At 67.8% G+C, this 27,115-nt stretch overlaps 2 protein-coding genes across 2 annotated transcripts; one reads left to right on the forward strand and one right to left on the reverse strand.

The window, feature by feature from the left end:
• The first annotated feature begins 4,169 nt into the window (after positions 1–4,169).
• On the forward strand, positions 4,170–15,384 carry SREBF1 (sterol regulatory element binding transcription factor 1). Its single transcript, XM_030002470.2, is given in 20 exon segments — positions 4,170–4,437; positions 7,502–7,764; positions 7,766–7,886; positions 8,058–8,227; positions 8,303–8,443; positions 8,525–8,743; positions 8,833–8,947; positions 9,052–9,263; positions 9,725–9,929; positions 10,451–10,635; positions 10,971–11,228; positions 11,324–11,494; positions 11,603–11,771; positions 11,861–11,969; positions 12,046–12,155; positions 12,259–12,391; positions 12,619–12,781; positions 13,114–13,299; positions 13,407–13,518; positions 13,754–15,384. Coding segments are annotated over 20 exon segments (3,372 nt in total). The 5' UTR covers positions 4,170–4,331; the 3' UTR covers positions 13,978–15,384.
• Positions 15,385–17,083: 1,699 nt separating this feature from the next.
• Positions 17,084–25,329, reverse strand: RAI1 (retinoic acid induced 1). Its single transcript, XM_030002463.2, is given in 5 exon segments — positions 17,084–17,431; positions 17,923–17,972; positions 18,297–18,390; positions 19,587–21,320; positions 21,322–25,329. Coding segments are annotated over 5 exon segments (5,778 nt in total). The 5' UTR covers positions 25,207–25,329; the 3' UTR covers positions 17,084–17,416.
• Between the last annotated feature and the right edge of the window lie 1,786 nt (positions 25,330–27,115).

Raw genomic sequence — 27,115 nt, forward strand, 5'->3', positions numbered from 1 at the left:
TAAAAGCTGCTTTGGGGAAGGGGTGTGTGTGGAACAGCTTGAAAGATGGGTCTCCGCTCCTTGGAGCTGCAGATTAGCATGCATTAAATCCAGCTCTGCCCTGGCTTGTTTACCATCGCACTGATCATGTGCCTGACTCTGTGTCGGATATATTCCCGTAGGTTCATGGTCCAGCTCTGTTGAGAAAGGTGCGGAGCTACCGCTGCCCTGACAGAGCAGAAATTGCACAAAAAGCATTAGGTCATAAATTTCCAGCGCTGTGCAGGGTGAAGGCTGTTAGAGCAGGGGTCTGCTGCCTTCCGGGGGGCGCTGCACCACACTGTCTTCTGCAGACCCACAGTTAAACGCATGAGGCAAAGAGCCCTCTAACCCCAAATTCTATCTCCAACAGGGGCCAAAGTGGGTGCATAGGTAAGAGTGTAAGAGCAGGACAAGCACGTGAGCACATTTTGCATGTGTGCAGCCCCAGCCTCCAGCCACTGGTGACACCTGACTCCCCAAACCGAGCACGGCTTCCCTGGGTTTGTGAATCCTGATGGGCTTCTTGTCTCCAAACCTGCCGGGGCTCCCGCAGAGACCGTGCAAGCTCCCAGCATGGGCTGGGGGCTTCTGCAGATCGCTGCCCTCCACCGCAGGCTGCTGAGCCCCAGTGCAAAGCACGCTGCAGAGCCCGGTACAGGCTGAGCCTCAGACAGGGTGCCTGTCGCTGCTTTTCAGCGTTGGGCACTGAGTTTGGATCCCGGTGTGAATGGGAAGTGACCACACGTGCATTTGCCTTTTCCCATTTCACCTCGGGGTAAATAAATCCTGAGCGGGGGCTGCACGGCACACTGGAGTGCTGCTGGTCCCGGCTACATGTTTACCCAAGCCGTGGCTCAGGAAGGGATAGTTGACAAAGAGGAGTTACAGGTAGTGAAGGAGAGAAGAGGCTTTGAATCTGTTTGCGACACAAATTAATGATTAACACCGCGCTCTGCCATAGCAAAACAACCCCCGGAGCACAAGGGGTGCTGAAGGCTGGGAGTGGGGCGTGCCAGCAAAGCCCTGGGCTGTCAGGGCTGCTTTTAGTGGAGGGTTAAGATACGCTGGCAGGCGGCAAACATCCTGGGGCTCACATCTGGCCAGGCACAGCGTTTTGGGGAAGCCCACCCAGCTGAGCGAGGAGGCAGCAGAATGGGGGATGCTCCACGCAGGGTGCCTGGGGCTGCCGCATTTGGGCTCCGCAGCTGAAGCACAGCACATCCCGGAGCCTGTCGCTGCCACCAGTGCGGTTCGGAACGATGCTCTACGCCGCCGGCGAGCCCTACGCAGCCGCCCGAGCCAGCTGCAGCCGTGCGAGCCTGCCCGGCCGGCTCGGTGGCCAGAGCCCAACCGTCTTGGGGCCGGTTTGTTTTCTGTCTCATCCCTGCGGTTTCCTCCAAGCCTGCGCTCAGGAAAACGTCTCAGCGACTCCAAAGCAACCACGTGGCCCCGCTGCCATCCCCGCAGGACCGACATGATGTAATCACGGGCCCTGAGCCGTGATGCAGAATCACTCCACTCCGGGCCGCCGCGCTTATTGGCTGCGTGGCCCTGGTCCTACAGGCGGGGTTTTCCCTACCCCACAACCAAGCTTACCCCGGGGAGCCCCACCCCGCGTGGCATCCATCGGCCTCCAAACCCACCCCGTCCCACGGAGCTGCCGGAGTGCTTAATTCTTCCCCGTTGCACCGAGGATGCTGCTCGGTTTTGGTTTGGTCCCCCGGAGCAGGGGAAAGCATCACGTGGGGGTCCCCGGAGTACGTGGACCCTCCGGCTTGGGGGAGGCTCGGAGTCAGGGAAGGAGCCCTGCAAAATCTGGCTTTGCCCGCAGCTTGTGCGAAAATAAAGCCATGTTTACGCGTGCGATTTTCCACCCCTCCGTGTCTCACGGGGAAGGCTGTGCCCCGGGTCTCGCGTGGGTTGTTAAAGGTGTGTGACCCTCACGTTCGCATGAGTCTGCCCTAAAGCCTGGCGGGGCCACGGCACATCCATCTCCCCAGCCCTGGAAACCTGCCCCTCTCCTCCTGCAGCACGCAGACTGCTGCAAGCGCTTTCCTGAAAGCGAAGGGAAACCTCCCACGGCCACGGAGCCCGGCTTCTCCCCCGTGACCTGAACAAAAATGTGAGGGGGAGCACACGGCCCCCCCTGCACACCCCATGGCACATTGTGGATCTCTCGAGGGTTTTTCTTTAGTAATGTTTGCTGTGGGCAAGAGATGTCCGAGTGCGGGTGACGCTGCCCCAGCCGTCGGCACGGAGCTGAGCCAGGACTCCCTGGGCTCATCCCCAGCTCGGGCACAGGTTAATGTCCCCAGCTCGGGCACGGGTTAACGTCCCCAGCTCGAAGAGGCTCGAATTGGGGTGAGGGTGCAGAGGGACCAGCAGGGCTGTGCACCCACGGCTCTGCCGCTGCCACGTGCCACGCACGGGGTGCTCTGCGTGGTCTCCGGCGAGCTCTGTGTCACACCGGGGTGCCCTGTGCCACGCAGGGGATCCCCATATTGCACAGGGGTGCCCGCTGTGCCACCACATGGAAGGCAGTGAGGGTAGGGGGGGAGGTTGTTATGGTGCAGCCAGGTTTAATTAATTCACAGGTAGCCTCAGATTGCGCTGGGTGGCACAGAAGAGGGGAGGGCAAACTTTCAGGGGGCTGATGTTGCAGCGCATTTTCTTTTCCAAAATTATTCCCAGCAGTAAGACAAACCATGCAGCACTGCAGGGTGTAACGGCACAGCCTTGCCCTTGTGTGAGACCCCCACGCTGAGACCCACCACCCGTGGGCAGCCTCGGCGCTGACCCCAACGGTACCAGCGGTTTTCCTGGTTCTCACAGCTCACGGCACCTGGGAAGGCGTGTGGCCTCAGCTGGGGCTCACAGGGCAGCATCGGCTCTTCGGCATCCGCTAACCACGGCCACGGGAGCTTCTCCCACCCCGGGCCGTGCCGTGGTCGGGCAGCGGTGCTGGGATGTGCTCCGGACCCCAGAGCTGGGAGGGGGAAGGCAGATGTCCACAGCCTCGGTACCAGGAACCTCAGGAGCCTCGAGAGGTGATGCAGTGGCCCAACCTCACCACGGCACGTGGCCTCCACGAGGTGCTGGGGGCTTCCGCAGCCACGGCCACCACCTTCTCCCCACGCCGGCCCTCCTGCCTTCTCCCACGTGTGCCCCGATCGGGGGCTAAGTGATATTTAATGCCCAACCCAGGTATTTAGAGGCCAGCCCAGGTATTTGGTGCCTGTCTGCAGAGGTTGGTGCCTGTCCCAAGGGGTCTGTGACTATCCCAAAGGGGACAGTGCCTGTCCCCAGGGCTCGGTGCCTGTCCCAAGGACTCGGTGCCTGTCTGCAGAGGTTGGTGCCTGTCCCAAGGGGTCTGTGACTGTCCCAAGGGGTCTGTGACTGTCCACAGGGCTCGGTGCCTGTCCCCAGGGCTCGGTGCCTGTCCCCAGAGGTTGGTGCCTGTCCCAAGGGGTCTGTGACTGTCCCAAGGGGTTGGTGCCTGTCCCCAGAGGTTGGTGCCTGTCCCCAGGGGTCTGTGACTGTCCCTAAGGGGACGGTGCCTGTCCCCAGGGCTCGGTGCCTGTCCCAAGGACTCAGTGACTGTCCCAAGGGCTCGGTGCCTGTCCCCAGGGCTCGGTGCCTGTCCCAAGGGGTCTGTGACTGTCCCAAGGACTCGGTGCCTGTCCCCAGGGCTCGGTGACTGTTCCAAGGGCTCGGTGCCTGTCCCCAGGGCTCGGTGCCTGTCCCAAGGGGTCTGTGACTGTCCCAAGGACTCGGTGCCTGTCCCCAGGGCTCGGTGACTGTTCCAAGGGCTCGGTGCCTGTCCCCAGGGCTCGGTGCCTGTGCCCAGGGCTCGGTGCCTGTCCCAAGGGGTCTGTGACTGTCCCAAGGACTCGGTGCCTGTCCCCAGGGCTCGGTGCCTGTCCCAAGGGCTCGGTGACATTCCCAGGGGACTGCTGCCCGGCTCAGGGGCTGCAACCAGCCTCGCTCCCTGCTCCGTTTCCCGGCGCACCAGCTCCCTGCCCGCTGCCGCCGGGGGTCCCGGCGCGGTGCAGCGGAGCGGCGGGTCCCGGCGCCGGCGGGGCGGAGAGGCGGCCGCGGGGCGGGCCGCGGCGGCGGATCCGCCTCCGTCCCCTCCCTCCCGCCCCTGCCTCCCTCCCCTGCCCGGTAGCAGGTCTGGGCACGGTTCAGCGGGAGCAACTTGGCGGCTCGTCCCCTTCCTCCCTCTCCCCGGGCCAGCGCGGCCATGGCGGGCGGGCGGCCCCGGCGTTCCTAAAACCGCCGCCACCCGGGAGCCGCCGACCGCCGCCGGGATGAGCGCTCTCGCCTTCGACGACGGGGCCCTGGAGGGGCTGTCGCCGTCCCTCGGCCTCTCCGGGGCCAGCGATATCGACACGGCCCTGCTCAGCGACATCGACGGTGCGTCCCGACCCGGGCGGCGGCGAGCGGAGCCGGGCTCGGTGCCCGGCCGGGACCGGGCCGGGGGCGTAACCGGGGCCGGGGGGCGGCCGGGGTCGGGGTAGAACCGGGGCTCGGTGCGTGGCCGGCACCGGGCTCGGTGTACGGCCCGGGGCTGGGGAGAGCGGGCCCGGTGCACGGTCAGGGGAGCGGGGACCGGGACGTGACCGGCGGGGAGCGGCTTCGGTGCATAACCGGGACTCGGTGCGTGGCCGGAGAACCGAGCTCGGTGTGCGACCGGGCTGAAAGGGATAAGGGCTCGGTGCACGGCCGCCACACCGGGACATAACCGGAGAGACCGGGCTCGGCACCGGGTCCGGCGTTGGAACCGAGCTGCTGGAACGCGGAGTCGGTGCGCGACCCGGCGGTTCGGGCTGGCTCCGTTACCGGGGAGGGGGGCTCGGGGAGGAGCAGGGTCCCGGGAAGGGCGGGGGGGGGGGGGGGGGGGTTTGCAGGACACGGAGACCCCCGGGCTGGAGGTGCCGGTGCCGGGACAGCCCCGACGGGCTCCCCCTCCCCCCTCCGGCGACCGCAGCATCGTGTCGCCTCTAGCCCCGCCCCCCTCCGTGACGTCACCGGCGGGGTTACTCCCGGTCATTCCCTCCAGGACGCCCGAGTTCTCCAAACCACCGATCCCGGCGGTGGGAACCCAGCAGCACCCAACTCTTCGTCAAACTGGGGTTTGGGGTGTCTGTGGGGTGGGGGATGTTGCCGAGGGGATCCGTTTCCCCAAGGGGACCCGCTCCCCGCCACCCCCGGCAGCGAGGTCTTACCGATGCCGGGTGTGGCGTTAGCATGGCTTTAGCCAAAAATTGGGTTTCCTAGCCCTCGGCCAGCCCCGCGCCCGCCTCGCCGCATGCTCCACCGGCTCTGCCGGTCCGCGCCGGATGGCGCGGACCGGCAGAGCCGGTGGAGCATGCGGCGAGGCCGAGCTCTCCGACGCCTTCTCCGGTGCGGGGGAGTCTCTCCCAGGGTTGGACCTCATCCCGATGGCAATCGGGGTGGATCATGGCAGCTCCAGGTGTCACCTGCCTCCCCCCGGTGAAGGTTTTGGCGTGAGGGCGTCCCCCGCCGCGGGGTTTTGCCACGCTTCTCCGCGTTACGGCCACCCGGGCCACCTCGTGCCACCCACGGTTCCCCCACGTGGCCTGACGTTCCACGGGCCGTGGGTTTGCCACCCGTCCCTGGGTGGCCACGGGTCGTCCCTCATTCCCGTGCCCACCCCGGGGTGACTGTGGGATGCGCGTTTGGGGATGCGGGTGCCCCGCGCCCGCCGGCACCCGCCAGGACCCACAGCCATATAGCTCTGCCCCCCCCCCGCGGGCTCCCATGGCCTGAAGTAGCGGAATGGGGGCAGCCGTGGCACTGCCGGGTGCCTGTGTCGTGTTGATGGCGTGGGTGGCAGTGGGTGCCACGGGATAGAAATATTTGGTAGGTGCCGGGCGGCTGGGAGAGCCGTGCCCACCCCCGAGGCTGGGCAGTAGGAAGCGGGGGGGCCAGGAGGGAGCACCCCCTCTCTGCACCCTTGGACTTTGCTCTCTCGCCCCTGCACCACGGGGAAGCCTTGGGGGGGGTCTCTTGAGCAGAGTGGGTGTCTTGAAGCCAGGAGGCCCCCCCAGAAGGAAACCCACCCGCGCAGAGAGGGGTGCCAAGGGCTGGATGTCGTTTGTGGGGGGGGGGGGGGGGGAGAAATGGGGCTGCGCAAAGACCCCGGTCCTTGCGGGGCCGTCTCCCCTGGGTGCCGGGCATCGAGCGAGGGACGCCGCGTCGCGTCGGCCGAACGCGGGGGTCGAGGGGTCGCGCGGGGCGAAGGGGTTAACGGCGGCTGACCCCAAGTAACCGCCGGCCGGCGGGTTACGGCGGGGTGTCCGGCAATAACCCGCCGCCGGGCTCACCTCGGCGTGGCCGCGGGGCTGCCTGGGGGCGGCGGGCGGCCGGCGGGCGCGCGGGCGGCGATTGGCGGAGTCGCATCACCCCATCGCCGGCCTCGCTCCAGGCCTGGCGCGGGCAGCGGCGGGGAGGGCCGGCGGGGAGGAGGCGAGAAACGTGGCTTTAAAATATCCCGCTGCTTCGTCGCCGCACGATACGGGGCTGAGCGGGGGTCGCGGTCTGCTCCTGGGGATCCCCCCCCCCCCAACCTGCGCCCGCCGGCATGGAGAGCACCTTCGAAGGTACCCCCTCCTCGCCATCCTCCTCCTCCCTGCCCGGTGGGGTCACCGCCGCGGCCCCTCTCGGGGTGCTGCACCCCACGGAGGGGTGTCCGGGGACCGTGCACCTCGGTGCGGGCATCCCGGGGGGGGGGGGGGGGGTGCGTGGGGGGCTGCGCCTGGGGGTACCTCGGTGGGAGCATCCCGGGACACCTCGGTGGGGGCATCTCCGGACACCCCGGTTTTGGGTGTCGATGGGGACATCCCGGGGCACCCAGGTCCCATTGAGCGGGGCAGACACCCCCCCCCCCCGAGGCTATTTAACCTCACACTTGCCCCGCTGCACTCCTGGGGGGTGGCGTGGGTAGGCACGCCTGGCACGGGGGTCTGGCACATCCCAGGTGTGTCACCCCTCTGTCCCAGCCCGAGCACCCCCTCCCCTCGATACAGGGGCTGCTTTGGGGGTTGCTGGGGTTTCCAGTACAGGATAAATGAACGAGCTGGCACAAGCCCATCTCTGCCCACCTCGACCTCAGAAATACCTGCCTGAGGCTGAGATCCACCCTGCCAGCCCCAGACCGGGCTGGAAACCTCTGACCGCTGGTGGCCAGGCCCTGGGACCCCCATTGCGAGCGCTGTGCCTCAGTTTCCCCACTGGCAGAGTGGCTGGGGGGCTGGGAGGAGAAGGGCACAGCAGATTCCGGGGCTCTCAGGGAATTTTGTCCCTGGGTTATGGAGATCTGTCCCCAAAGTGCTGAGCCGTGGGGTGGGCAGCATGGGGCTAGCTCGGGGACTCCCAGGGCTTTGGGGGCCCCTTGGGAGGTGTGGGGCCGGGGCAGCCGCTGACAGCATGGCCGGGGTGGGGGGCTGTTTTGCAGACATGCTCCAGCTGATCAACACGCCGGACAATGACTTCTCGGGGCTGTTTGACTTGCCGTTCGGTGCCCCCGACAGCACCGTGACCCCGGGGCTCTCCCCAGCCCAGGGCACCCTCGGCACCTACCTGGGGCCCAGCAAGCCTCCCCCCGCCGCCCCCACCGGCAGCGTCTACCCGGGGCCCCCCGGGATGGCAGCCTTTGCTCCGCAGCCCCCGGCCCCGCTCCTGCCGGCGCCGGCCCCGGGTGTCAAGGAGGAGCCGGCGGGCCGTGCCCAGCAGCCAGCCCCAGCCCGGCGTGATGCTGGCCCCCAGTTTCGTCCCCGCGTCCTCTGGCCAGTTCAGCCCCCAGCCCTTGGTGGGCTACCAGAACCAGCACAGCTTCTCCGGTGAGGATTTGGGGGGGGTGTGTGCGGGGGGGTGTTCGGGGCTCCCTGGGTGGGGGCTTGTTGTGGGGGGACTCTTGCTGGAGGAGGGGGATGCATCCCTGCGGGATGGGGCTGCCTGGGGTGGGCTGGTGCTGGGGGGTCCGGTGACGTTGTCCTCTGCTCCATGCCCAGCCGTGCAGCCCGGGGGTGCGGGTCAGGCCCTGCCGAGCCCCCTGCCCGCCCCGCAGCCAGGCCAGCCCGTGGCACTGCCCGGCCCCGTGCAGAGCGTGGCACCCCAGCAGCTCCTGGCCCCCACCGCCCCCGCCACCCAGCCCGTCTCGCCCCAGATCCAGCCAGTGCCGGTAAGCCCAGGGCCAGGGGTCGGGGGGTTCCCAGTGGCCCCCCCCAGCCCTGCTGACACCCCCCCTACGCCCCAGGTCCTACTGCAGCCCCATTTCATCAAGGCTGACTCCCTGCTGCTGACGGCCGTCAAGACGGACGCCAGCAGTGCCAAGAGCTCCAGTATCGCCTCCCTGGCCACCAGTGCCAGCGGCTCTGCCACCCCACTGCAGGTGCCGGTAGGTCCCACTGCCGGGGAGCTCTGAGGTGGTGGTGGGATGCTCCGGGACCCCCACCGACGCCGTCCCGCATCCCCACAGGCTCTGGTGAGCGGAGGGACCATCCTGGCCACGGTGCCGCTGGTGGTGGACACCGAGAAGCTGCCCATCAACCGGCTGGCACCCAGCGGGAAGCCGCCACTGGTGCAGAGCCGGGGGGAGAAGCGCACGGCGCACAACGCCATCGAAAAACGCTACCGCTCCTCCATCAACGACAAGATCGTGGAGCTCAAGGACTTGGTGGTGGGCACCGAGGCCAAGGTGGGAGCCCGGGGGTGGTGGGGCAGGGGCGGGCAAGGGGGGGGGGCTTCGCCCGGCATTTGGGCTGAGCCGTCCCTGCCCGCCGGCAGCTCAATAAATCGGCGATCCTGAGGAAAGCGATCGAGTACATCCGCTTCCTGCAGCAGAGCAACCAGAAGCTGAAGCAGGAGAACCTCGCGCTGAAGATGGCCGTGCAGAAGAACCGTGAGTGGAAGGGCCGGTCTCGGTGTGGAGGGGGGCTCAGCCTTGGTGCTGGGGCTGCCGTATCCCCCCCCAGCACCGCTCAGCCCATTCTGCTCCCCCTGCAGAGTCCCTGAAGGACCTGGTGGCCTCCTGCAGCGGGGGGGCCAAGGCGGAGACCCCCATGGAGGTGGTGAAGGCGGAGGTGATGGAGATGCTGACGCCGCCGCCCTCGGACGTGGGCTCGCCGTCCCACAGCAGCCCGCTCTCGCTCAGCGGGGGCAGCAGCAACAGCAGCAGCGACTCGGAGCCTGACAGCCCCCTCTGCGACCACGGCAAGGTGCGGGGGTGCTGGGGGGGGGTTGGATCCCCCACCCTGAGTGGGGCAGGGGATCAGCTGCATCACGCCGGGGTGCCAAGAGCAAGGCGCACCAGATGCCGGCGTAGGGGAAGGAGCCGAGAGCCCTCGTCTTGCTCTCTGAGGCTGCTCCTCACCGGATTTGGGGCTGGAGGGAGGGATGCGGGGGCATTCTGGGGTGCAGTGGGCTGCTGGACCCCTGGCCCATGCCCATGCCCCTGCCCCATGCTCTGTACCCCAAAATGTGCTCTGTGCCCCATGCCCATACCCTGCACTCCATGCCAATGCCCTGTATCCCATACCTTTGCCTCATCACCATGCCCCGTGCCCGTACCTGTACCCCATGCCCTGTATCCCATTCCTGTGCCCCATCACCATGCTCCATGTCCATGCCCGTGCCCCGTGCCCGTGCCCTGGGGCTCACAGCAGCTCTGCCCGCACAGGTGAAGCAGGAGCACCCGCCGCCCTCGCCCAGCAGCCAGGGCATGCTGGACCGCTCCCGCATGGCCCTCTGCGCCTTCGTCTTCCTCTGTCTCTCCTTCAACCCCCTGGCCTCCCTCCTCCGGGGCTCCGGTGCCCCGGCCTTTGTGGGGAGCCCGGGCACCGCTGGCCCCAGCAGGAGCATCATGGCTGAGTCTGGCACCATGGGTAAGCTCTGGCATGGGGTGGGGGCTCTTGGGGTGGAGGCCACTGGGATGGAGGCTGTTGGGATAGGTGTGAGGTGGAGGCTGTCGGGGTGGGCATGGGGCAAAGGCCATTGGGATGGAGGCTGTCGGGGTGGGCGAGGGCTAGAGGCTGTTGAGGTAAAGACCGTTGGGGTGCCGGGTGTTTGGGCGGGTGTGTGGTAGGGGCTACCTGGGTCGAGGCTGTTGGGGTGGAGCCCATCAGGGTGGAGGGTTTTGGGGTGCGCCTGGGGTGGAGGCCGTTGGAGCGGAGACCGTCAGAGCGGAGGCGGTCACGGTGGACGTGGGGTGAAGGGCATCAGGAGGGGGGGGTCTTGGGGTAGGTCTGGGATGGGAGACGTTTGGGGTGGAGGATGCTGGCGCGGGGCAGAGGCCATTGGGTGGAGGCTGTTGGGGTGGGCACGGGGTGAAGGCCACCGGGATGGAGACCCTGGGGTGGGTGCAGGGCGGAGGCGGCGGGGTGGCGCTGACCCCCTCCCCGCGCAGAGGAGCCGTGGGGGTGGTCGCAGTGGCTGTGGCCCACCCTGGCCTTCTGGGCGCTGAACGCGGCGCTGGTGCTGGGGGCGGTGGTGCGGCTCTTCGTTTGCGGGGAGCCCGTCACCCGCCCCCACTCCGAGCCCTCCGTCCTCTTCTGGCGGCACCGCCGGCAGGCCGACCTCGACCTCGACCGGGTAAGCCCCGCCCCACCCTGCCCCACCCTGCGTGATGTCACCTGCCCCACCCACCCTGGCCACGCCCCACTCGCCCCCACCACCCCTTTCTCCCAGCACCCCCTCTCTGGGTTAGCCCCGCCCGTTTCACAGTCCCCGCCCCCATCGCCATTAGCTCCGCCCACCCGCCCCCGCCCCACCCCTTCCACCCGGGCTAGCCCCGCCCACCCCCTCTAAACTCACCCCACCTATCGCGCCTGGCCCCGCCCCTACACCGCTGCCCCGCGATGTTCGCTCCACCCACCCGCCGTGGCCCCGCCCCCCCGCGCTGACCCGCTCTCTCCCGGGGGTCGCAGGGGGATTTCGCCCAGGGTGCCCAGCACCTGCGGACGGCCCTGGGGGCCCTGGGACGGCCCCTGCCCGCCTCCCACGGGGACCTGGCCTGCAGCCTGCTCTGGAGCCTCCTGCGGCACCTGCTCCAGCGTCTCTGGGTGGGCCGCTGGCTGGCCGCCCGGGCCGGGGGGCTTCGCTCCGACCCGCCGCCCCCCGCCCACGTCCGGCAGAGCGCCCGAGACGCCGCCATGGCCTACCACCGCCTGCACCAGCTCCACCTCGCCGGTACGGCCCCGCGCCGTGGGGCGGGGGGAACGGGATCCCCACGCCGCGCATCCCACCTAAGAACCCCCCCCTTCCATCCCCATCCCCGCAGGGAAGCAGGCCGGGGGGGGGGCACCTGCTGGCCATCAACCTGGCGCTGAGCGCCGTCAACTTGGCCGAATGCGCCGGCGACGCCGTCTCCGTGGCCGCCTTGGCCGAGATCTACGTGGCGGCCGCCCTGCGGGTCAAGGCCAGCCTGCACCGCTGCTTCCACTTCTTGGCTGTGAGTGCGGGGCGGGCTGGGGGCGGGGGGGGGTCCCGTGTGTCCCCTGGGACTCAGTCTCGGGTCTCCCCTCCCTGACCCCCCCCCCCCCCCCCGCTCTCCCCACAGCGCCCTTTCCTCTGCAGCGCCCGGCGCGTGGCCCTGTCCCACGGCGGGGCCGTGCCCCCCGCCATGCAGTGGCTCTGCCACCCCTTGGGCCACCGCTTCTTCGTCGACGGGGACTGGGCCGTCAAGGGCGTCCCGAGGGAGACCATCTACAGCTCTGCCGGCAACCCTGGTAACCCCCCACCCCCACCCCACACCGGTGCCCCCAGCCCCCTGTTTCGGGGTGGAGGCGTACCCGCTCACCGCCCCTCTGTGCCGCAGTGGATCCGCTGGCGCAGGTGACCCAGCTTTTCCGCGAACACCTCCTGGAGAAGGCGCTGTGCTGCGTGGCCATGCCCGAGCCCGGCCGCCCCGCTGCCCAGGGAGAGGGGTACGTGCCGGGGTGGGCACCCCGCTCCCTTCGCCCGGCGTGGGGCCGGCACCGCTCACGGCCCCTCTCCCGGCAGGCGCTTCTCCGATGCGCTCGAGTACCTCCAGCTGCTCAACGGCTGCTCTGACGCCAGCGGTGCGCCCGGTCCCGCACCCTCCATCAGCTCCGGCTTGGCGGCCATCACAGGTGAAGACGACGTGTGTCCCCCCCCCAATTCCCGGGGGACGCTTCGTCTTGGGGACCACGGGGCCGCTGGACACCCCGCTCCCGTGTCCCTCCCGCCCCGCAGGCACCGACCCCGTGTCCAAGTGGTGGGCGTCCATCATTGGCACAGTTATTCACTGGCTGCAGGGAGATGAGGAGGGGGCCGAGCGCCTTTACCCGCTGGTGGAGACCATGCCCCGGGCGCTGCAGAGCTCCGAGTGAGTGCTGGGGGGGGGGGGGCATCGGGGACGGGGTGGGGGGGGGTGAGGGGGTGCCAGCTCGTCGCACACCTCCCCTCCTTTTTGGATTGGCACAGCTCTTGCTAACGCACTCTGAGCGCTGCAGCTGTGCTGCCCAGTGTCCACTGAGTGTTGGGGGGGGGGGGGCATGGCCGTGCTCAGTGATGGATCTGCAGTGACTGTATTCCCCCCCCCCCGCCTTGCAGGAAGCCCTTGCCCCGCGCCGCCCTGCACTCCTTCCGAGCCGTCCGAGCCATGTTGAGCAAGCAGGACGGGAGCCAGGCCAGCCTGAACCACTGCGAGAAGGCCAGCAGCTGCCTGCGGGAGAGCCTGGAGCTCGGCAGCCCCCCCAAAGGCACCATCGATAAGGTGAGCCGGGGTGGGGGGCAAAACGGCCCGCCCACCCCGGGGTGGTGGTGGGGTGGGTGGAAGGTGGGGGGGAGAGCACCCAGCCCTCGCGGGAGGTGCCCCCGGCCCTCGCGGGGGTGCATTGTAGTTGCATTGCATGTGTCAGACTGGGAGTGCAATGCCCCTGCCATGCAGCCCGGCGGGGGCCCCGCGCAGCGACGCCTGCCCGCAGGGACCTCCTCGCCCCCCCCCCCCCACCCCGCCATCCGTCTGTCGTCCCCCCCCACCCCCCTCTCTCCAGCTCACCCAGGTCCCCTCGCTCCCCCTTCCCACCCCCCCCGGCCCTTTCCCAGGCGGTCCAGCTCCTGCTCTGCGACCTTCTCCTCGTCACCCGCACCAACCTGTGGCAGCAGCAGATGAACGTCAGCCAGCAGCGCAGCTGCCTCTACCAAGCGTCCGCCCTCGAGCTCCGCGGTTTCCAGCAGGATCTCAGCAGCCTCCGGCGCCTGGCCCAGACCCTTCGCCCCGCCATGCGTCGGGTGAGCCCCTCGCCCCTCATCTTGGCGGGTCCCCTCGTCCGTCCGTCCGTCTGTCCCCCCCGTGCCCGGCTGTGCTGACTGCGCGTCCCCCTCTTCTTTGTCTCCAGGTGTTTCTCCATGAAGCCACCGCCAGGCTCATGGCGCGGGCCAGCCCCACTCGCACCCACCAGCTGCTGGACCGCAGCCTGCGGAGGAGAGGGGTGCAGGGCACCAAAACAGGTAGGACACGGTGGCGGGGTGTGGGGGGGGGGGGAACGACACCCCGCTCCCCACCCGCAGCACCCCAGCAGCGTTGGGTGGTGGGAGACGGGGGCTTTGGTGGTGACGCCTGCTCTGGGGTGGGCGAACAGCCCCGTCGCCGTGCCAGAGCATCCAAGGGAGAAGGGTCGGTGGCTTCCAGTGGCACCCTTGGGGCTGACACCCGTTCTCCCCCCCCCCCCTCCAACCTTAACAGCCGGCGAGCCGGAGAGCCACCCCACGCCGCGGGAGCACGCCGAGGCTCTGCTGCTGGCCTGCTGTTACCTCCCACCCAGCTTTCTCTCGGGGCCCGGCCAACGCGTGGGCATGCTGGCCGAGGCCGCCCGCACTCTGGAGAAGCTGGGTGACAAACGGACGCTGCACGACTGCCAGCAGATGATCATCAAGCTGGGCAGCGGCACCACCGTCACATCGGGCTAGTTGGGGAGGCGGCGGGGGGGGGGGCACGCTGCCAGCCCCCGCCACCCCTCCGCTAGCCCCCCCTGGGTCCGGGATGTGGGAGAAGGGGGGTGGCGGGGAGGCCTGTGCCTCAGTTTCCCCTTCACCCCCCCCCCCGCCCCGGGACGGGAGCCCTTTCTGCGGGACGGTGTTAGGGAGCAGGTTTTAAGGTGAGGGGGGGGGGCGGGGGGGGAGGGGCAGGGTGATGGTCGGTGCCACCGGCAGCGGGTGTGGAGGCTCCCGGTGTGGGACGGCCACGCGTGGGGGCACCCCGGGTGGGCTCAGCCACCCCGTGGCTCTGTCCTTGTCCCCAGCCCGCTTGGGTGATGGGACGTGGGGACCTCTAGTGACACTGTCCCAGTATTGCATGGCACTGGGAGGCTTGGCCAGCCTGGCCCCCAGTGCCACCTCGTAGCCCCCCCACCCCAGTGCCCTGGCACAGGGTGGGGGCCTGTCCTCGCCCCCCCAACCCTCTCCTGGTGTCCTTGCTGCTGCAGGGGGGGCTTGGGGCGCCTCAGCGTTGCCCCCATTATGGGGGGGGGTGTGGAGATTTGGCCCCATGGTGGCAGCTAAGGGCCCCCTCCCCAACCGTGCCCGCGGTAGGTAAGAGGGGACCCCCAGCCTATCCCTCCCCCCGCCCCAGCACTGACCAGTCCCCCCCCAGTTAGGAGCTGCCATCGCCCCCCCCGGGCACAGCCGGGCCTGAGCGCTTTCAGAGAAGGGATGGCAGGGTGGCAACGGGGGTCCCGGGGGGCTGGTGGGTGCCCCCGTCCCCTTGCTTTGCCCCCTCTTGTACATAGCCCCCCGCCCTGCCCCAGCCCCCCCCCTGCCTTGCCTTTTTAAACGGTATTTTCATAGTTGGAGAGTTTTGTACAGACAATTAAAGCTGATTATTTATACCGGTGTGTGCTGGACTGGGGGGGGGACACTGGGACGACACAGACACTGAACTTGGGGGGCACGCAGGGCCTGGCTGGGGCAAGGGGGGGATCCTCCCCCCGCCCAGCTGGGCATTGTGGGTCCTGCCTTGCCCCCACAGGGCATGGAGGGGGGGGGAACAACAAGGGTGGCAGGGATGGGGACACTGGGTGCCAAGGGACCCCAAACACCCCCTCCTTACCCCAAGATGTGCCGGGGGTGCTGCCCCCCAGCCCCCCCATACCCCAGCCCTACAGCGAGACCCTTGGTACAGGTGGCACCTGGGGACAAAGGGCCAGCCAGGGGCTGGCACAGCCCGGGGGGGGGGACCCCCGGGAGCCCCCCCGGGAGAAAGAGAGGCCACGAGCAGGGCGCCACGTACTTCCAAAACAATCGTTGTATCTTTATTGACGCTCTGAATGCAATGACCTGTTTTTTACTCTTAAGGAAAATAAACATCTTTTAGAAACAGCTTGTTACACACAATCTTCAGTGTGAAGCAATATACTAATAAGAACACTAGTCTTAACATTTACAGTCTTCATATATATTATATATATGTATATGTATACATATATATACACTATATAATGAGGCAATATATAATACACACGGTTTACCATTTTACAGTCATATGTACAAGATGTCACTAAAAATAGCCATATTTCAGGCAACACTGCCAGGGACACCAGGATTTTTATTTTTTTTTCTTTAAATTAATTATTTTTATTATTCTTTCTCTCTTCCCCCCCCCCCCCCCCCCCCTTTTTGTGTTTTTCACTCCTGTGTCCAAGGCAAGCTGCTGAAACGACAGACATTTTGTGGCCAGCAAACCTTGAGGGTGAGGACTGGGTGGGACGGAGGGGACACGACAGCTGGTGGGGACACGAGGTGCTGGCTCTGCAGGGTCCGGGATGGGGGACACGGATGGGGCCAGCACTATGCCACCCCCCCTGCTTTGCAAGATGCTTTGCAGGTGGGGAGCAGCTGGCGGCTCTGTTTTTAGGATGGGATTTGGGGTTGATTCACCCTGGATTGGTTATTTACTACCTGCGCCAGGGTGCGGGTGGTGCAAGGTTGGGGTGTGCAGAGACTGGGGAGTCATGCGGGGCACCCCGCGGGGACAGGGGCAGGGGGTGATCCCAGTGCTGGGCAGCCCCCCAGCTCCACCGAGGTGGCCGGGAAGGGAAGCGAAAGCCGAGGGAGCCGAGCGAACCCAGCACCCAGGGCAGCGAGGGGCGAGCCAAGGCCATGCAGAGGGAGGAAGCAAATGCCTCCTCCTCCTCCTCCTGCAAGGACCCTGCTGCCAGCTGGAAGCCATTTCTGAGCTGCTTGCACCCTCTTGCACCAGGCTAAAACCCTGGGCATCAGCACCCAGAGCCATGGGGTTCAGCGCCCAAAGCCCTGGGGTTTGCACCCAGAGCTCTGGGGTTCAGCACCCAGAGCCCTGGGGTTTGCACCAAAGCCCTGGGGTTTGTACCCAGAGCCATGGAGGTTTGCACAAGCACTGGGAGCAAAGCCCGTCCCCAGCAAGAGGAGCTGCAGACGAGGTGCTGGCGAGGCCGAGCAGAAGGAGGAGGGTGGGTTTTTTTGGGGGGGGTCCCAAAGAGCAGGACCAGGTGTCCCCATCCCAGCAGCGCCAGCGCCCCATGGAGCAGGAGGGTGGAGGGTGCAATGGGCCGGGGTTCGGAGGGGGGGAGCGGGGCTGGGGCAGCCCGGTGGGCGCCCACCAGCCCAGCCAAGCACCCTTCGCCCCGGTGGGGACCCAGCTGCCCAGCGCAGGGGCTGGCACCCCGAGACAGGCAGGGTGGGCGCGGGTGGGAGCCAGAAGACAGGAGATGGAAGAACGAAACGGAAAAAGCAGAGTGGTGTTTCAAACAGCAGGCCGTTGTTTGTCTTTTTTTTTTTTTTTTTTGTCCTTTTTTTTTTTTGTCCTTTTTTTTGTCTTTTTTGGCTTTTTTTTTTTTTTTTCCTTTTCTCCGCCGCACGTATATACAGACAGACACCGTGAGGTTTGCTGAAGGCAACATCTCAGATCAGATCAGTGTGAGATATGGAGAGCCGGGACCCGCGGGGGGGTCCGGCGGCCCCACAGTAAGACAACATCGCAGGGACCCCCCCCCTCCTTGCACACGGCCCCCCCCCCCCCCCCCCCCCGACCCCCCCCCCCATTCCCTCCCCCTCCCTGTGCAGCCATGGCGGGCCGCGGAATCCCGTTCCGTCTCCCGTTGGGCCAGGCCGGGTTTTACCGGGGCCCGGCGAGGGAACGGGTGGAAAACCCGGCGCTGGCTCTACCCGCCCGGAACGGGCTCGGGGGGGGGGCTCGAAGGTGGCGGGGACGGGGACGGGGGGGAACGGGGACGGGGCGGCAGCGCTGCGCCCACCTGCAGCGGGGCGGCTCCCGGTACGGCCCGGCCCGGCCCGGTCCGATCCGGCCCCGCTCCGCTCCCGGGGCGCTGCCTCCTCCGCCGGTCCCTCGTTGGCGGTGGGTGCCCACCGGGCGCTACACCGGCTGCCTCTGCGGGGAGAATTGGGGGGGGTGTCAGCCCGGTGGTCCCGCTGAGGGAAGGGGGGGGGGGTGTGTGTGTTAGCCCCTGGGTCCGGTCCCCGAGCCGGTGGGGATGTCCCCATCAGCAGCCACCCTGCCCACCCGTGAATAATCGCGCACCCACCCGAGATGCGGCGCTTTTAGCACGGGTTCAATTATCGCCCACCACCTCGTTAGCGCTCAGGGAAACCCCGAGAACCCGGTTGGGGGGGGGGTCCCAGACCCAGCACCCGCTCGCCTAACCCCTCAGCGGAGGGGTCCTGGGTGACCTGGTATCCCCCAGGGACGCGATGCCATGCCCCATGCGATGCCCCTTGCCACGCGGGGCTGAGCACCCCGGGGTGGGTGTGCAGTGGAGCGGGGTGTCCCCGGGGGGGGGGACATGGTCTGAACGCAGGTCCTCCTACCCCAGGGGGGCCGCAGAGCATTGGAGGGGGCACACGGGGGAGGTCTGGGCTTACCTTATGTTTGGGACATTTCAGAGAGAAGCTCTCTTCGGTTAATAAGCAACCTGCGAGGAGAGAAGGCTGCGTCAGGGGGGTCCCCACGCTGCAGGACGGCTGTCCCCAAGTGGCAGGGACACGGCATCCCCCCTGGCCCACGGTCTCCTGCCACCCTCCAGACCAACTGCAGCGTTTGCATGACGGGTTCAGCTGAGGCCGGCCAAACTCAGGACACCAGCCAGCACTGCCGGTGCTGCGGGCATCACCATTCCGGCAGGCAGGGAGCCGTGAGCCCACCCTAACCTTGGGTGGGCTTAAGTGCTGTAGAGCAGCCCAGCCGGGTTGGAGAACGCCAGGGGACCCCGCAGCCCTGTCCCCACGGCCGGGCTCACCTGTGTCGACGGCACACGCGTAGTGGTAGGTGTGGGGACACCCCTTCTGGCAGCAGCCCACGGTGGCTCCCGCTTGCTGGCAGCTCGAGCACTTCTTTAAACGCACCCGGGAATTCGGAGCAGGGAAGGAGAGATGTGGAGAGACAGAGAGACCCCGTCAGAGCCCAGCGCAGGAGCAAAGCACCGCGACGGCCCCGGACGCAAGGAGAAGGCGCCGGCGTTTCTGCGCCTCTCCAGCCCCACGCTGCCTCCCCCCCCGCACCAGGCAGCATCCTTCCTCCCGTGCCGGCACACCGCGGGCGACGCTGTGCCTATCGCTCGGCCGTCTGCAGCCACGCACGAGATTTCTACCCGCCGTACCGCTCCCCTGGACGGCACCGAGCCCGCAGCCATCCTCCACGGGGCAGAAGGTGAGGAGGTGAAGGGACATGGCCTGGGCTGGACATGGCTCGGTGGCAGCGGTGGTGGAGGACCACGGTGTTCCCCATCCCCTGCCCCATCCCCAGCGGGTGCCCCAGGGATGGGAGCACCGGGCCCCGCGGCGTGGGCAGGGAGAAGGCAGCAGCCTCCAGACAGCCATGCCGTGAGCACGCACGCCTGGGAATACGGCCAGCTCCAAACCTAGTACCGGGGGGCTTGCTGGAGACCCCCTGCCTGGCCTCTGCCGGGTGGCTGTCCCCTCCTTTTCCCCAGCACAAAACCCCACTGTCCCCTTGGAGGTCTCCCAGCAGCACCCTCCCTATTTTGCTCGCTCCATGTGCCCGTGTTCCTCTTGCTCTGGGAGAGGAGCAGGGCAGGGCCGTCCCCTCCCTCCAGCTCCCCTTCCCCTGCTGCCCATCACCGTGGCATCAGGCCACGTCGTGCCCATGTTCGTCTCCCGTCCTGCCTTCACCAGGCTGCGTCTGTCCCGCTCCGAGCCGCCCCATGCGACGCACGGCTGGGCTGGGGGGATATGACCCGCCGGGCTCAGCATCCTCGCGGTCCCGGGGGGGCCCTGCCACCCTCCCGAAACATAACAACATAAATACGCTTCTAGGTCTAAAAGGGGGGTTTTTAGGTGCTATCAGAGACGCGGCAGCACAAATCTCGCAGGAAGCCAGCGGGGTTCATGGCACACGAACACCCGCCCCGCTCTCCCAGGGCGACTCGTCGGGGCCAACCCTATTAATTTTCATCCCGGCCGGAGGCGCAGCCGCGGGAATGGCTTTGGCTGAAGGAGGCCGGCAGGAGATGCCGCCTCCGGGTGCAGTGCCGTGCCGTGCCATGCCGAGCGGGCGGCCGAGCTCTTACCAGGTCGGCAGCCGCCTTGACGGCCTCCTGCAGCCCGTAGAGCTTCCCCGCCACCAGGAAAACCCCAGCGGTCCATACGGCACAGGCCTCGTGCAGCCAGTGCTCCTGCGTGTCGCCCGCCGGCTCCTGCGGCGGGGACTCGGCCTTGTGACATTCGTGCCGCCGGGGCTTTTCGGCCGCCTCCTCGCCCTCTGTCCTCTCGTCACAGCAGTAGCAGCTCTGCAGCCTACGAAACATGCCCCGCGGGCTGGAGCGCAGCGCGCTCTGCTTGGCCGCCTCGGCGGCACCCTCCGGCCGCGCCGCCTTGCCGCCGGCACCGCAGCCGCCCTCCATCCCTCGGGGCGCCCGCTCGGCCGCGGTGGGTGGGATGGCGTCCTCGCCCGGCCCCTCCGCCCGCGCCTTCTCCTTCAGCCGCGACTTCTTCTTGGGCAGACAGTCCTCGGGGTAGTAGGGCCCGCAGAGGTCCCCCAGGTCCTTGTAGTTGGCGGGGTTGCGGCACAGGCAGCAGACCAGGCAAGCGGCGCTCAGCGCCTTCGACACCACCGGCCCCATGTGCATGGTGGAGGAGGCGGGCAAGGCTGCCCGCGGTCGCGGCGCCGGCCCGGCCGGTCCCCGTTGCAGCCGGGCCTCCTCGCCGGGCGAGTTGACGACGGTGCAGGCGGTGGTGAACTCGCCGCGCCGCTCCACGCGGACGTAGGGGGCAAAGGGGGGGGCCCGGCTGTCCGCCCGCAGCCGCTTGCAGGAGATGTACTTCAGCCGGATCTCGGGCTCGGCGGGGTGCAGCAGCGGGGCCTGCTGGGCTTGCCGCCGCCGCTTGCCGCGGCTCTTGCACCGTGCCGGCACCGCCTTGGCTTTGCCGTGGGCCAGACGCTTCCGCTGCCTCTTGGAGTAGCCGTTGTAGTTGGAGTGGTTGGCCCGCGGCTTCGGCCCCCGGGCCGGCCCGGCAGCGGGGCGTCCCTCGGGGGGACCCTCACCGCCCCCCGCCTCCTTCTCCTCGCTCTTTGGTTTCTTGCCCTCCCGCGGAGCCTCCTCCTCGCCGCCCGGTCCCGCCGCACGCTCCCGGGGCAGCAGCGGCGGCGCGGGGCCAAGGGGCGCCTTGGCCATGCCCAGCGCCGCCGCTTTGCCCTTGCGGTTCCTCTTCTTGGGTAGGAGCCCCAGGCTCTTGGCCGCCACGGTGGAGCTGGGCTGGGCCCCCGGGGCCGGCGCGCAGGCCTCGCCCTGGCAGCCGTCGGTAGAGAGCTTCTTCCCGCCGCCCGGCTTCCCCTTCGGTGCTCGGCCGTTGGGGTTTCGGCAGAGCTGCTCGACCGCCGGCGCGGCGGGCGCCTTCTGCGCCGCCACCAGCTTGGGCAGCCGGGCATCGCCCGCCGCCGGGGCCACCCCGCTGTGCTTCACCGCCCGCTCCCTCTCCGTCCCCGACGGGCTCAGGGAAGTGCCGTAGGCGGCCGCCGTGGCCGCCGCCGCCGCCGTGGCTGCCGGTTTGCAGGCGAACTTCTTCAGGTTGGGCGAGGTGATCTTCTGGACGATGGCCTCCAGCTTGAGGCCGCGGCCCTTGCGGGGAGGCAGCACTTTGGTCTTGGTGGCCTCCTGGAAGGCCGCCCGGGAGGTGATCTTGATGCAGACATCGGGGGCCTCCTTCGGCGGGGGGGGCTTCGGGACGGCTTCGCCGGAGCTCTTGGGGGGCAGCTTGGCTTTCACCTTCTTGGCCACGGGCATCTTCTTGAAGAGGCTGGGGGGGGGCCTCCGGCTTCTCCTCCTTCACGCCGCCGCTGTTGCTCCGCAGGACCAGGTTCCTCTTCTTGGCGGGGATGGGGGAGATGAAGGTGGACTTCCTCTTCAGCGAGTGCAGGGGCCGCTCGGACATCTTGCCCCCCACGCCTGGCCCCGCTTTGGGCAGCTTCATCCGGGCACCCACCTTGCCCTCCTTGTGGGGGCTGCCCGGGGCCGCCAGCTTGAAGGCGGGCGGGAGGTGGTTGTTGGAGATGAGCTTCTTGGGCGCCTTGCAGTTCTTCAGCCGGACGTCGGCCGCCCGCTTGCCCCGCCGCCTCTTGGTGTAGAAAACCTCCTGCGTCTTCGTCCGGGAGCGCAGGATCATCGACCGCTGGTCCCTCTCCCCCGCCTCCACCGCGTCCCCCTCCGGCGGTGTCGGCCCCGCCACCTCCTCTGCCGCCACCAAGCCGGGCACCAGGAGGGCGGCATCGCCGGCGTTTTGGACCACCTTGGGGGCCGGTCGGCTGCTGCGTTTCCTGGCTTTGAAAGCCACCCGCTGCTTCACGCCGCAGGCGGGCTTCTTCCCCAGCTTCTCCTGGTGCGCGGGGGCCTTCAGCCCCTCCAGCGGGGCCGGGGCACGGGGCTCAGCGAGGGCGGTGAAGGAGCGGGTGCACATGCGTGCCGGCAGACCCTCGGCTGGAAACCGGGGTGTTTGGCTGTGGGCGCTCTTGCTCGGTATCTCCGCCTGGCCGTCTGGCCCGAGGCAGGCGCTGGCCATGCCGCCGGCTGCCGGCAGGTCATCGAAGGGGCTCGGCACGGCGCTGCTGGGGCCGTCCCCCTCTGGCAGCCGGCAGTGGACTCTCTTGTTGCGGAGGCTCTTGCCCCGCGAGACAGGCTCCGTCTTTCCCAGCGTGTTTTTGGGGGCGAGTTGCTGCTTCACCGACGGGGCAGATTCGGCGTCGGCCGCCTCCAGGTGGGATGTCTCCCCTCCGCCGCTCTCCTCCTCGGGCTGGATGTGGGGCAGGGAGGACTTGAACCAGCTCTTCACCTTGGTCTCCGTGCCCACGGCGGGGCCCAGCAGGATGACGGACTGGCCGGAGAGGCGCGCGGCGGGAGCTGAGCTCTCCTTCTCCACCGTGCTGACGGTCTCCTCGGCGGACACGGGCACCTCGCTGGAAGACAGCACGGCGGGCATCTCCGGGGGCTTGGGTGGCGAGGTGTCATACGTCACCGACTTCTGCTCCGAGCCGGCCAGCTCGCAGAGCGAGGAGTACTCCTCCGCCTCCAGATCTGACTCCTTCAGCTCCGGCGAGGAGATGATGGGGATCTCGCTGAAGTCCCCAGCTGAGCAGCAGTGCCGGGTGTCCTGCAGCCACCTCTCACTGTCCGCCTTTGCCGCTTCGTCGTAGGTCAGCGTCTCCTCCTCCTCCTCCTCCATCGCCTGCTGGCCGAAGTCCCGGGCTGGCTCGCTCTTGGCCGGCTGCTCGCCATCACACAGATCCAAGCCGCAGGCATTTTTTTTCTCCTTGCAGGAGCCCACCAACTTGCTGGGGAATAAGCCCTTGGGGAGGTCAGCGGCTTGCAGCTCCTTCCACCGCAGGCACGCCTCGCCCAGGCTTTCCTCCGGCCACTCGAAGTGCTCCATGGCGTTCTCGGACCCCACCGAGTTGGCGGTGGTGTTCGAATAGCAGCTGTAGCCGGCGGCTCCCGCACTCGACGTCGCCGCCGGGATGCTGGGCTTGGAGTTGAAGGCCAGCGGGGCAGGGTCCTTCAGCGCGTCCTTGGTCTCGGCGGCCGTGAATTCCACCTGGGGACCCTCGTACACCTCCTCGCCGAAGTCCTTCCCCGTGCTGGCCCCCGAAGCCTTGTCCAGCTTGAGGGGCTCGGTGAGCGTGCTGGAGTCACCCTGGCTGGGCCAGGCGCCCTTCACCATGGAGTCCAGGCAGGGCCGGTGGTTCTCCAGCTGGAAAGGGGACTTGGTGGCCTCCTTGCTCAGCATGGGAGAGTTGGCCCAGGCTTTGTCCGCCTTCTCGCTGATGGCGTCCTGCAGGACGATGATCTCAGAAGCCAGCTCCTCCTGGGACAGGGCGCTGAGGAGCAGCCGGGGACAGTCCCGTTCATTGGTCACATACTTGGTGAAGGTCTCCAGGGGCAGGCTGGCATGGATGCTCTGGAAGGAGTCGTCCGATTTAGTGGACATGTCGTCCGGGGAGGTCACGGAGCAGGTGGACACCGACTCGGGCTTCGTCTTGGAGTTGCTGTTGACGCGGGCAGGGCTGCGGTTCTGGTTGCAGTACAGGAAACTCCTCTCCAGCTGGTCCTCCGACCCGCTGAGGTAGTCGGTGTCCTGCGTCTCGGCGTGGACGGACTGGGGGGTGCTCAGCGGGTCGGACAGAGGGGTCCCCACCTGCTCCGCCGAGTAGGTGCTGCTCTCGGGGCTGCAGTGCTGTCCCTTGAGCTGCTCGGGGGTCCTCGCCGGGGTCTTGATGCCCTTTTTCTGGGGCACGGCCGCTTTGGAGAGCAGCAGCTGCTGGACGGTGTTGGAGATGTTCTCCACCTGGGAGGTGAGCGCCGTCAGGCTCTGCAGGCTCAGGTCTGACAGCAGGTTTTCAGGCAGCTTCTCCTTCTGCAAGTTTTTGCAGTTCCCCGATTGAGCATCGGGGCTCGTCCCGTCGGTGGGAGAAGGGTTCAGCAGCGGCATGAAATGGCTGTGGTCGGCGATGCCGGCCGGGAAGGCGCCGGCGCTCAGCGGCTGCTGGCTGTACTGGAAGTTCTCCAGGTTGGGCATCAGCGGGGAGGGAGTGGAGCTGTAGGACGGGGACCTGCCGACGGAGCGAGCCGGCGAGTGGCTGGCGCTGGGACTGAAGGTCTGGTAGTACTGCTCCGGCGTCCGGACGGGCGGCGCGTCGCCCTGGCAGTAGGTCTGGCCCGGCTGGTTGTAATGTTGGTACTTGGCCAGGTTTTGGTAATGGAGGGTCTCCGGGGCGTGATGCCGCCCCTGCAAGGGCTGCGGCGGCTGCGGGGGCTGCGGCGGCTGCGGGGGCTGCGGCGGCGGCGGCGGCTGCGGGGGCTGCGGCGGCGGCTGCGGGGGCTGCTCGTAGCCGATGCGGTTGGGCTGGTAGCCGTGCAGGTTGGGCACGCGGGGGCCGGGGGCCAGGCTGGCGGCGCTGCCCAGGGGCCGCTCCAGCGGCGGCTGCCCCGAGGGTGCCGTGCAGCTCTTGTAGGAGTGTGCCGGCTGGCTGCCCCCCGGCACCGAGGAGTAGGTGGAGGAGGCGGGGAAGGACTGCGAGTGCTGCCCGAAGTGGGGGCTCTGCGAGAAGGGCATGGGCGAGGAGACGTCGTTGGGCAGCTTCTGCCGCTGCAGCTTGGGGTAGGGGAGCGCGGGCGGCTGCTGCTGCGGCTGCGGCTGCGGCTGCTGCTGCTGCTGCTGCTGCTGCTGCTGCTGAAAGTGAGTCCGGAAGGGCAGCGAGGCGGCCGCCGGCTCGTGGTACGGCCGCCCACCCGCCAACGCCGCCGTCTTCTTCATCAGGCTGTCCTCATACTTGGCCACGCCGCCGGGCAGCGCCTGCGGCTGGCTGCCCCACGCCTGCAGGCTCTCGTCCCCCGAATATCGGGCCGGGTAGGGGCTGTTCTCCTGCACGGCGTAATTGGAAAAGGCCGGCCTGCCTTGCAGCTGCTGCCCCGCTAATTGCTTGTTTCCCCGGTGGTATTTCTCCACGGCGCTGTTCTCATAGCCCGAGTACGGCAGTTGCTGCTGACTGTAGTACTCCTTCGCCACCAGCCTCTGCCGCTCGCAGTTCGGCCCTGCCTGACTTTGATGCCTGTAATTCTCCAGGCGTGATGTATCTTGTGAAGTCGGCTGGTAGCTCTGCTGGTTGCCATGGAAACCACACCTTTCTCGAAAGGACTGCATGGCGCGGGCTCGTTATCTGCGAAGAGAGAGAGGCGAGAATTCAAATGAAGCATCGCCACCGCGGCGGGCCGAGGGAGCGCGGCCGCGCGCCGAGAGGGGCGACGTCGCGTGCGCCGCGGGGGCATCGCCTCGCCTGCCGTGGCGTCGCTCCGCCGGTGCTGGCGCCGCATCGCCTCGCGTCGCCCTGCAGCGCGTCGCCCTGCATCGCCTCGCCTTGCGTTTCGTCTCCCTGCATCGTGTTGCCTTGCGTGGCACCGCCCTGCAATGCATCGCCTCGCGCTGCCCGGCATCGCGTCGCCCTGCATCGCGTCGCCTTGCATCGCGTCGCCCTGCATCGCATCACATCACACCGCCTTGCATTGCGTCGCATCGCCCTGCATCACATCGCCTTGCGTCGGGATGCCCTGTATTGCCCTAAATCGCAGCAGCTGGCTTAGCATCACCTCGCGTCGCTCAGCATCGCATGGTGTCACCCCACATCACATCGTTTGGCGTTGCACCACCTCACCTTTCATCGCCCTGCATCATCCTCTACCATACCTCCCTGCATCACCCCTGTCCGCAGCACGGTGCCCGTGAGCGGGGGGGTGGCTGGGGTCCAGCTTGCTCCTCCCTGCCTGCGGTGCGCCCAGCCAGCCCTCCTGACCTTGCTGCTGGGAGCCTTCCCCATCTCTGCTGCCTACCCCGGCTTTGCAGGAAAAACAAACCCTCTCCCTGCCTGCCCCGGGGGCGCAGCGACCCCCCTGCACCGTGTTGGGGTCCCCCAGCCCCGGTGTTCTGCATTTCACGCGCCCGCTGCCCCTCGCCTCTGCAAATCACTTACCCGCCTCCTCCTCGCACGCCCTCCCCGGGGATGCTGGGATCCTGCGAGCCCCTCCGAACACCCCGCTTATCACCATTCTTTTTAATTATTGGGCTAATTACTGGAAGCAGCAGTGTGGAGGGCTGCAAAAAAAGTCATTTCAACTTGCTGGCTCTGCCCGTCTCTGCCTGCTGCTGCCTCCCGCAGCCCCCCCGGCCCCAGCCGATCCCCCCTGCCCCGGTGCGATACCATCTGGAAGCTGTCTGCTCCCGCCAGCAGACATCTATTAGCCGAGCGCCTCGCCACCGTCGTCATTAAACCTCCCCATTTCCTAGCCCAGCTTGCGTTGGGTGCAGGGAAGCACCCGGCTCACCGGTTTGATCTCAGAGGCAGCCAAGTGGCTTGCGGGGGCTAATGAAGGGCTCGGTGGAGGTGGGGGACACACATCCTGCCCGTCCCCAGCACCAGTGGGTCGGAGGCGCTGGGGTGAACACGAGTCTGTTTTGGCAGCGGCTTGAGATTTGGGAGCCCGGGTTAGGGCAGCCCCAAGGGTCTGTAGCTCCCCGGGGACTTGCCCGGTGCTGCTCCCTTGGCACCGTGCCACGGCAGTGACCCCAGCGCTGTCCCCTCTGCCTTCATTAAGGCAATGAGCGTAACGAGGGGAGGGGACGGGGTGCTGGCGGTGTGTGGCACCCGGCACCTGCCGGCAGAGCCAAGCCTAGCCCTGCTCCCCGGCACATCTCCCCGCGGTGCCAGCCATGCCAGGCAGCCCTAAGCCGGGATGGGGACATGTGCGTGTCCCCACGTGTCCCCACGCCACCCTCGTGTCACCGCCACAACGCGCCAAACGGCGCGTGGCTCCGGACGGTCCCTTTGTCGGTGGCTCTGCCGTAGCCGCGCAAACCGCACCGCTGGCTTGATCAGTCCCAGCTTGGCCTCGTTTTCTCGCAGCGCCCTGTGGACACCGGTAACGTCTCAGCACCTTTTCGGGGTCTGTGTACAGGCAGATGGGGCTTTATTTAATTATATTTCCATAACCGCCAGCAGCTCAGGGATGCACCGATCACATGGTGTCCTTCGGCACCACTGGAGCCGGGCTCGGTGCCA

Source organism: Aquila chrysaetos, chromosome 25 (assembly GCF_900496995.4).
Source record: "Aquila chrysaetos chrysaetos chromosome 25, bAquChr1.4, whole genome shotgun sequence".
Classification (NCBI taxonomy): domain Eukaryota; kingdom Metazoa; phylum Chordata; class Aves; order Accipitriformes; family Accipitridae; genus Aquila; species Aquila chrysaetos.